A 10,062-nucleotide genomic window follows, 5' to 3' on the forward strand; every position below is an offset into this window, starting at 1 on the left:
AATTCAAACTTTCACACTAAGCCAATGAGTTAAGTGTGGGCCTACGTGGGTGGTTTAGCCGTCTAATGACTGGGAGAGCGGACCTATCCTACTAGCCAGGCCTAAAACGCGAAAAGTGAAAGTTTTCATTATTAATTCTCAAATCACCATTTAAGATTTGACTATTCGGTTTTCAAAAATAATTAACACGAGAAGCAATAGGCCTATTTCTGTTAAAGTAAGAGGCCTTGAATGTATCAAAATTAAGCAAAATCCTATACGTCGCCTCAATGTTGTTTTAATTCTTCTTCGAGAGCTCTGACGTCTCTGATTCTGTGGTGACGTTTTTTATTTTTATAATATTTTTAAAACATTCCAGTCCAAAGAAAAAGTAATAGGAAACTAGAAAACAATAAAGAATATATGAAAAGTGAGGCATATTTTTATAATTATGTTTCTGCACCTGTTGGCCACTTCTCCATAACATCCTCTGTCCCCCCCCCACCCCCCAAAATGAGGGTCAGATGAGTTTTTACAGGAAGGAGCAGTCTGAAAAGACTCCTCTGGTTGCTGATGACGGTGTCCAGTAATCCAGCAGTAATATCCAGTAGTTTGTCCATTGTCCTCTTCTCTGCCACTGTCAATAGAGAGCCCAGCTTCAGGCCAACCATGGAACCAGCCACATTTGTTTGTTTACCCTGGATGTGTCCTGCTTGGATATGCTGCCCCCCAGCACACCACGGTGTAGAACAGGACACTGGTGACAACAGACAACAGGGGTTTCCTGCAGATGATAAAGGACCTCCACAGGAAGTACAGCTTGCTCTGGTCCTTGCTTGAGGTCAAGATTACAAGTTCAGTCCAGCTTGCTGTCCAGCCAGTGACCTTGATCTGGCCCTCTCAAAATCCATGACCAACTTCTCAACCTCTTTGAGGTGTTCAGCTGCAGATGGTTCCTGTGGCACTAAACAGCACTAAAATCCCTCACCAGGCTCCTATACTCCTCCTCTGTCGTCCTTTCTACACCCCATGATAGCTGTATCATCGGCAAACCTCTGAATGTGACACAGCTCCGAGTTGTAGCAGAAATCCGCAATGTGCACGGTGACGAGAAGAGAGACCAGCACCGTGCCTTGGGGTGTTCCAGTGCTGCTGATCACAGTGTCTGATATCACGTCCTTCAGCCTAACATACTGCGGCCTGTCTCTGAGGTAGCTGGAGATCCTGGTGACTACGCAGGGATCCACTCACATCCCATTCAGTTTGTCCTGAAACACAAGGGGCTGGATGCTGTTGAAGGCACTCGAGTGTGTGTGTTTTGCATGTGTATACATGCCCCTTTTGGGAGGGGCGGCTTTGTATGACAGTTTTTTTAATTATTGGAGAGAATCAAACTACATGTATAGGCCTATTAGACATTTATGGAAATATTGACCAAATCGCATCCCGTATTGGTTCAATACAGAATGCAACGTTCAATTGACAAATAAGGACGATTCTGTATTTTACAGGACGGGTGGCAACCCTAGCATAGAGCCAACAATCTGTACAGTTTATCTGTCACACCCAATGTGGGCTGGATTAACTTTCCTGGGTGCTGCATATACAGTTTGTAGGTACGTTTGTCAGAGGATATTCTAGCACTGTGTCCTGTAGGTTCAAAATTACTTGGGATCGAATATATCTAGGACCTACAATACCGTCTATACTATACCAAAGTATATAGCATAAATATATAGTGTTACTATACTATAATAAAGACTGGAGTAGAGCCGGTATATGAGGAGCCAATACATATTCCTCCAGTTATATCAAATATAACAGTGGAACGACAGAGGGCGCCGGCGTTCAAAATGAATGCGAGTGAGCTAAACGCCTTAAACCACAGGTGTCAAACTCGAGGTATGCCGCATGATTTTATGTGGCCCGCGAGAGCTTAAAAAGTCTAATTGTCCAAAAAAAAAAGGGAAAAAAAAGTAAAACACGTCCAGTGACCAAAAACTACATTTCCCACAATTATGTTAACCGCGAAATGCCGGCATCTTGATACTGCAGCGTTTCCATATCGATGTGATTTTCCCAATAAGTATAATAAAAAATTCAAAAAATGATCCCAAATTGTCCAGGAACAGAAAAATCGATTCAGATGGAAGGGTGTCTCAAGAAAGATGGGGAAGCGAATAGAGTTATTTAACATTAGGAGTAGTTACATTTAGTTACAATCCGTGGGCAACGATTATGCTGGCGTGGCCCGCGGTGTAAATGAGTTTGACACCCCTGATTTAATCCACACATTTGGCACCATTTGTACTACAACAGGAACATTCTGGAACACGCTAGCATTTCTACACCGGCGTCAGCTCACCGACCAATCAGCGCCCCGCGTGAGCTACATCATCCAATTGCACACCCGGAGAGCCAACCGCAGTTTTAGACCTGCAGTTCTAGACCTGCAGTTCTAGACGTGCCGTAGTTTTAGATGTATGTAACGTAATATCCAGATAGTGTTTTAGTATGTCGCGGGAGCAGATGGAAGAATGATATTTATAAGCAGCAATAATATATGATAGATATATGATAATGTCTGAAGGTCATTTTTGGGTTATCGTAATGTTTATGTCATGAATGTTTATGTGATGAATCTGGCTAGCGTTAGTGTGTCTTAGTTCATTAGTTCTGGCTACCTTTATGGCTATTTAGTAGCTTTGATTAAATTTGAAACAACTTAAAGGAAGGAAATTAGCACGTACTACGCTACTATTAATACTAAAAGTAGTAAGCAAGCTAAAGTAGCATTTCCCCATCATTATTAACCCATAAGAACCCAGACTATGTTCTGAATATTGATACAATTGAGCATATTAATATATGATAGACATATATTTAGTCTGCTAAATGCCATAAATGTAAATGTAAATATGATCGGTCTGAAGGTCATTTTTGTGTTATCGCAATGTTTATGTCATGAAGGATGAATCTGGCTAGCGTTAGTGTGTCTCTGGCTACCTTTATGGCTACTTTATAGCTACTTCGACTTTGAGAGAAATGCTAGTCCTGCGAACGTAAGTTGTTGCGGGGGGGGGGGGGGGGGTGGCGAACGTAAAATGGACAAAAATTAAGTATTATATAGCGATCGATCGATCGATCGCCAGTGTTTGCGCCAGAGCGAACTGGTAACTCATTGAATCATATATATATATATATATATATAGAGAGAGAGAGAGGTAAATAAACTAGATTTTTTTTCGGCGTGAGAAATCGGATGTGTGGCGTGTGAGCGAAAAACCCCAAGTATCACATAATATTTGCTAGTTGCATGCCAATGAAGGTATACAAGTAAAATAAATCACTCCTAACATTCTGGAAACGTATGCTTACTCACTGAAAGCATCCGGATATTATGCAATTTTTGCTGATTTAATATAAAATAGCCTATGCCAGTAATCCAGTAGTTTAATTAAAAATAAAATATGTTCAGGAGACAAGCTGTGTGTGTAAATGACAAAATTAATCCAAACTCCCTAAAAGAACAGGGAAAATGAGGCGTACTACTTCTATTTAAATACAAAATGTGGTGTACATTATCGTTTAAAACTTGTCAAATGTTAGAGATTTGGCTAAAACAATTGAGAATCAATGGGCATATTTAACAAATAAACTCTTTATACAATGGATTATTACAATATACAAGCCCCTGAGCCTACGGCATGCATTGGAACTGCTGGTCTAGAACTGCAGTTGGCTGTCGTTAGCTACATTCCGAGCCGCTAGGTGGCGCATGTCTAAAACTACAGCACGTCTAGAACTGCAGGTCTAAAACTGCAGGTCTAGAACTGCAGTTGGCTCTCCGGCTGTGCAATTGGATGCATCTCCGCGTGAGCGCCAGAACGGGTCCTACTGCAGCCGTCGGCCATGACTGATTACGTCCATTGGCCATTTCTGATCGCGTCATTCAACGAGACTGCGGTGAATTAGCATGTTGTGCTAAATTTGCGGAATAGTGAGTTCGAGTTGTGGTTAGTATTGTTGTTCAAACAAACGGCGACGTCGCTGGTTAACATTATTTTAACGTAAATGTAACTGCTGCTACCACTAGTGCAAACCCGTCGATAGTGTGGCGAGTTTATTCATAAATAACTAGCTAATCAACGTTAGCTACATTTTTGGCTATATTCACTTTCAATACACATTTGACTATGTTGGACTTGGTACATTTGTATGGAGTATATAATGTAGATATTAATTATTATATTGGCCGAGTGCTTTTATGTGTCTTTGTTTCGCAGGCTAGTCTTTAAGGGTAGTAAAGATGTATAGTACAGGTTGTAGGGTGCATGTTTGTGGTGTGGAATATGTGTTTAGTCTGGGGGAATGACTAGGAAACGTCAGTGTGATGTTCCCAGTACGTCCTTCACAATGAAACAACTGGCTACTTGTTTTATTTACATGTCGTCGCATCAGCTAATGTCTCTTTACGACGATTTGGGAGTCGCTACCAGCGACGCAAAAACCGAAGGATGGTCGAAGAACTTCAAACTGCTTCAGTCTCAGCTGAAAGTGAAGAAAGCTGCCTTGACACAGGCGAAGGTATGGGTTCTGTCTCCCCCTGGTTCAGAAAGCCCATGTAGGAGGTAGATCCACGGATCAGTACATACAGTCTGCCCCGGTGATCTCTCCATTCATCAGCAGACATGTAAGGCAGCTCTAAATGAATGCCTGAATGAGATTTGTTTTTTTTTTTGCAGACACAGAGAATGAGGCAGTCAACTGTTCTGGCTCCGGTCATCGATCTGAAAAGAGGGAATGCTGGAGAGGACAGGCAGATCTCAGATACTCCTCCACACATAGCAGCAGGGTTGAAGGTGAGCTGTGTGTGTGTGTGTATGTGCTTGGGTGAGAGACGCATGTGTGTTTAGCAGAATGGCGCTCTGATGCTATTTTGCCTTGCATACTTGTTTTGATTTAATAAAAACTGGCATTTGGTGTAATCTAGTAATGATGAGATTGGGAATGCTTGTGTTGTAATAAAACAATTTACACTAAATTACAGTTAAAAGGGCATTGAAGAAGTAAAGACCAAGATTTGTCTATACGAGTCTGGGTAACAGCATGTGAACGTGTGTGTGTGTGTGTGTGTGTGTGTGTGTGTGTGTGTGTGTGTGTGTGTGTGTGTGTATGCACACATGAGACAGGATTCTGCACCAGGTGGCTTTTCTGCAGGTGATGTTCTGATCCCTCTGGCGGATGAATACGATCCCCTTTTCCCCAACGACTATGAGAAAGTGGTGAAAAGACACCGAGAGGAGCGACAGAGGCAGAGAGAGCAGGAGCGGCAGAAGGAGATCGAGGAGAGGGAGAAGTACGCGCACACACACACACACACACACACACGCCCATAGCAGTAACCCCCCCGCCCACCTGTGGCACATCACAGGCTGAGATGTCCCGTGTGCTCGGCTTCTCCAGGAAGCGAAAGGAGCGACATGAAGGAGGAGCCCCCAGCGGTTTCTCGCGGTTCCCTACAGAGGGGGATTCCGATGAGGATGAGGAGTACGAGAAAGAGAAAAAGAAGAGAAGTGGGTGTCTGGAACCGTGTTTGCCCTTTCTCTCCTTTTCTTACAAATGAACCGTTTAAATTCAGACAAAGTTATCTTCTGATATCTTGTACATTTGTGCTTTGCTCTTTTTCTTTCGGCCCCATAACGCACTACCCAAAGATGTTTTAATCTTGTTGTGTATGTGTTGTTCTGACTGACCGAAGTTCTTTTTATCCCGTAGCTATGGGTGGAGCTGCTATTGCCCCTCCGACGTCTCTAGTGGAACGGGACTGTAAGTAAAGCCTGCAGCTTCCTTTGTCTTTTACCCTTAGTGATTTTATATATGTAGGTGGTGTTTTTAATCCATTTAAAAAGTACTGTGGGCTAAGCTCATATGGCAGAGCTATAAGAGAGCATGTTGGGTGAACTGGTATATAATGTAGTTCACACCTCTCTCCACTAGGCTGGGCTGTTGCTCTATAATAGAATTTGCTTCAGACAGCTGGGAGAATACACTTTGTTTGTATGGTTGTGCCCATAAGACTATAGTTTTCTTATATCTAGCTGATTTCTTTAAATGTTGGACATTTATGGTAACAGTATGCATGTCTTTGCCATGGCAGCATCATTCACGTACGACGAGGAGGGTCGTCAGCGGTCCAAAGCAGCGATTCCGCCCCCTGTCTATGACGATGCAGAGAGACCACGCTCTCCCCCGGGTACCACCAGCTCCTTCCTGGCCAACATGGGGTATGCCCCCCCCCCCCCATCTCAACACACACACGCACAACCATTCAGTTTTCATGCATTCTCTTTCAATCAGAATATCAGCCTTTTTTCATGCAGGACACAAGACTTGGTTTTTTTGTAAGTGGGATATACAACAGACTGTGTGTCACCCTGGATCACACCCTGCACTCGGGTTTCATTATTGGGCTACGGTCAACAAAATGACACACTGCTGCGATTGTTAATAGTTAACATTGTGTGATGTCACCTGAGGGGGAAAAAAAACGTGTGTGTGTGTGTGTGCGCGTGCGTGTTTGTGTGCGCGTGCGTGTTTGTGTGCGCGTGCGTGTTTGTGTGCGTGTGTGTGTGTGTGTGTGTGTGTGTGTGCACGTAGGGGCACTGTGGCTCATAAGATCATGCAGAAGTATGGCTTCCGGGAAGGCCAGGGTCTTGGGAAGCATGAGCAGGGATTGAGCACGGCTCTGTCGGTGGAGAAGACCAGCAAACGTGGCGGCAAGATCATCATTGGAGACTCGACTGAAAAGAGTGATTGTACATGCTCAGTAATTCCCATAGCACACACTGTATACATGCAGTTACACCACCTCAACTCATTTGTTCAGATTTTGTTTTAATTCCAATATTCTATTCACAAGAAATCATGATTGTATATTAAATTATTTGTACTTTTTGTTTCTAGGCAGGTCCTTTTGTAACTGCATGTTCAATTTTGTGTGTGCGTGTGTTTTTCAGATGCAGGATCCAATCAGAATCCGGCGGAGGCACCTGGCTTTAATGCAGCAGTATCAGGTCTGGCCACACACCATTGTCCTGTTTTCTTCATCTGTATACAGTACTGGTTCATTTAACCTTTTATTTTCAAGTTGCATTATATAAGACACACACCGTATTTGGTACATTGGCACCATAAACCATTTTAATATATACTTGTACTGTGAGAATGTCAACTTCCAGATGTCTGTAAGTTCAGGGTCAAAGAGTGGTTGTGATGGCAGTACTATAAAAAAGTCACAAGTATTATGTATGCAAAAGATATGACTTAATGTCTTGACTGGGCTTGTGACAACTTTTTTGGTGAGTCATTGCATTGCAGTCAAGTGATTGATGCTGTGTCAAAGCCGGCCATACAGCAGTTCTCACATTGCACGCTCGCACACACAAACACAACTCATGTATGTGAAAAGCACTCTTAAGGGACTGTAGATGTGATCCAATCACCACTGTGTGGCTCCGTTTATCCTGCTGATGTTCTTGAACCTATACTTAGATTAAGTGTGAAACTGATTCACTAGACACAGAACTTGGGCTGTCTTTCTCTACAGTTTTGCACAGTAACACAAATCAGAGAAATGCTGAGATTATAAGCAACTGCTTTTCGTTATGAGGCTCTTCTACCCAGCCATACAGCAGGATGGGCCTTGATTGTGCTTTTGTGTGAGGCTGCTGTGTGAAGTCTGCTGTAATCTTCCTTTTAGGGGACGCGTCAAAGAAAAATGAGGTCAACCCACTTACTGAGATCCTCAAATGCCCCACGAAAGTGGTACTACTGCGGGTAAGGGGAGCGAGGTTGGGGCAAGATGGTGGCGGCTGGAAAATATGACGTGCCTCAAAATGTGAGTGCGTGTATGTGTGTGTGTCCACAGAATATGGTGGGAAGAGGAGAGGTGGATGAAGACCTGGAGGCTGAGACTAAAGAAGAATGTGAGAAATATGGCAAAGTCATCAAGTGTGTTATCTTTGAGGTGAGGGACGTGTCTTGGTTCTGTGAAAATGAGGATGTTCAGTTTTTCCCTCCCATTATTGAATCTCTCCACTATTAATAAGCACGGTGAATGAGCGTAGAGGTTCAGCCTTGTCAGCAACAAGGTATACAAATGACTGGGTTCCTTTGGTTTTTACTAATGACTAGTACATATGTCTGCTTCGTAGACTAGAACTACAACTTCTCTGTACCTTTATATATGTATTGTGTGAATGGAATGATTTATTGGGATAATTTGACGTGTAACATCACGTTTGTCTGTGTGCGGGATTTCAGATCTCAGATGTGCCAGATGACGAAGCAGTGAGAATATTTTTGGAATTTGAGCGGGTTGAGTCGGCCATTAAAGGTGAGCCCCACCCCCGATAACGTGTATACCTAATGGAATGTAATTCAGGTGTCTATTTCTCTCTGTCTCTCTGTCTCTCTCTCTCTCTCTCTCTCTCTCTCTCTGTTTCAGTTTCTCTGTCTGTCTCGCTCTCTCACTCTCATGATCAGTGAGGCACGTGAGTGAGTTTAGTCCCCCAGGTGTTACGTCACTTGCAGTTACATCAGGACCTCCAGACAATTCTCAAACCAAACTGGTTCAGTTCATCACTGACACCATTTATCTGGACCTGTTTTCCACAAGTCTTTTGTCTTGAACAGTTTGTGGTTTGGTGCAGAAAGTAGCTGCACTCTGATATTCCACAAAGCAAAACAAGAGCCCTATTTGTAGACCAGTCCACTTGACAGTACCTGCTCCTGAGCGTACAGGAACAATATCCACAAACACCAACCACTCCTAGCTCTCTTCTAAGAACGAGAGGTCATCGGTGGGGACGGTGCTCTGAGAAGTGGTGTCATTTCACCTGTGTTACTCTTACACGCATACATGAGTGTAGGGAGTGTTTTATTTGTTGCAACTAACTATACTTTGGGGTGGGGGGAGTAATGCTCATCTGATAGAAGAGTTTACATAATGAAACCTGTGATTTGTAGGCTGTAGATAATATACTTCCTTTAGTTACTTTCCACTTTACAGGAACCAGGAACGCACTGCTTACCAGCAAAGTGCTGGAGTTTCCTGTTCAGGGTTTCCAAAAATCACCAAAAACATTTTTTATATTGTAGTGTTGGGGATTTTTTTTTGTGGATTTTAATCACATGGAAATCTAGACAGATTATTTCAAAGGTTTATTGTTGTTTACATGTTTTAGCCTACATATACTCTCTTTCCAACAAAAAACAATCATTTGTTTTATGGTTATTGTGTTTATTTTATTATTATTGTGTTTATTTTTGCATTGTTGGTATACAATTATTATTATTATTATATTATAAAACCAAATGTGATTCTGTTTAGAGTTAACTGTGTGTGTCTTGTGTGTGTGTGTGTGTGTGTGTACCTGATAACATGTACCTGGGTTTGTGTATGTTCTTCCTCAGCTGTGGTAGACCTGAATGGAAGGTATTTTGGAGGTCGTGTGGTAAAGGCCTGCTTCTACAACTTGGACAAATTTCGTGTGCTAGACCTGGGGGAGGTGGTGTGAGTCATGGGAACCTGCATCACCACCATCTCTGGGAAGAAGCACCTGTGTTCTGTACATAACGTGAATAGTTTTTATACTCCCTCCCTGGTATTGTTTTCTTAGCCCTTTTTTGATTTTGAGGAATATTTAATTTGATTCGCAAACTCATGATCTTTTTTTCTTCATTTACTGTATCATCAGTAGAACATCCACTGTGCTGAACGTCTTCTAGTTCCTTGTTGGGTAGTGTGGTCTCTGATCCTGCAAATAAACGATGTATTTTGGAAGTCTGTCCTTGTCCCCTTCTCTTTTTTTGATTTGTTGGAGCTCTAGAAACATCCTTAAAGCAGCTTTTAAGGCATGGAGTTAAAACTAGTAGACATTAGGTCCAGGTGAGCTCTACATTACCTGTAGACTATCATTCCCAACATGTAATATATACTGTATCCTCCCACAACACAAATGGTTGGATTACTGAAAAGCAAATATTTTTACATATCCACCCTAGCAAACACATGGTTCA

General features: G+C 42.5%; 1 protein-coding gene across 3 annotated transcripts; it reads left to right on the forward strand.

Moving 5' to 3' along the window:
• Window positions 1–3,822: 3,822 nt before the first annotated feature.
• On the forward strand, window positions 3,823–9,829 carry LOC143500354 (splicing factor 45-like). 3 transcript variants are annotated; one of them, XM_076994468.1, is made up of 13 exons: window positions 3,823–3,979; window positions 4,441–4,566; window positions 4,725–4,841; window positions 5,172–5,338; window positions 5,446–5,555; window positions 5,758–5,808; window positions 6,140–6,266; window positions 6,640–6,797; window positions 6,999–7,055; window positions 7,742–7,818; window positions 7,910–8,008; window positions 8,305–8,377; window positions 9,457–9,829. In XM_076994468.1, the coding sequence occupies exons 2-13, from the start codon at window positions 4,444–4,446 to the stop codon at window positions 9,558–9,560; spliced, it is 1,263 nt and encodes a 420-aa protein (XP_076850583.1). In that variant the 5' UTR covers window positions 3,823–3,979; window positions 4,441–4,443; the 3' UTR covers window positions 9,561–9,829. The 3 variants fall into 3 exon arrangements, with proteins under 3 accessions (XP_076850583.1, XP_076850584.1, XP_076850582.1); XM_076994469.1 differs by having other exon boundaries at window positions 3,839–3,995; window positions 6,640–6,791; XM_076994467.1 differs by having other exon boundaries at window positions 3,842–3,995.
• Window positions 9,830–10,062: the final 233 nt, after the last annotated feature.

Source organism: Brachyhypopomus gauderio, unplaced genomic scaffold (genome assembly GCF_052324685.1).
Source record: "Brachyhypopomus gauderio isolate BG-103 unplaced genomic scaffold, BGAUD_0.2 sc142, whole genome shotgun sequence".
Classification (NCBI taxonomy): Eukaryota; Metazoa; Chordata; class Actinopteri; order Gymnotiformes; family Hypopomidae; genus Brachyhypopomus; species Brachyhypopomus gauderio.

Bases quoted from the DNA above. Each gene is read 5' to 3' on its own strand.
- LOC143500354 (XM_076994468.1), top strand. From the start codon at position 4,444: ATGTCTCTTTACGACGATTTGGGAGTCGCTACCAGCGACGCAAAAACC. The intron at 4,567-4,724 runs GTATGGGTTCTG...TTTTTTTTGCAG, and splicing joins CTGCCTTGACACAGGCGAAG to ACACAGAGAATGAGGCAGTC. The intron at 5,339-5,445 runs GTACGCGCACAC...CGGCTTCTCCAG, and splicing joins GAGATCGAGGAGAGGGAGAA to GAAGCGAAAGGAGCGACATG.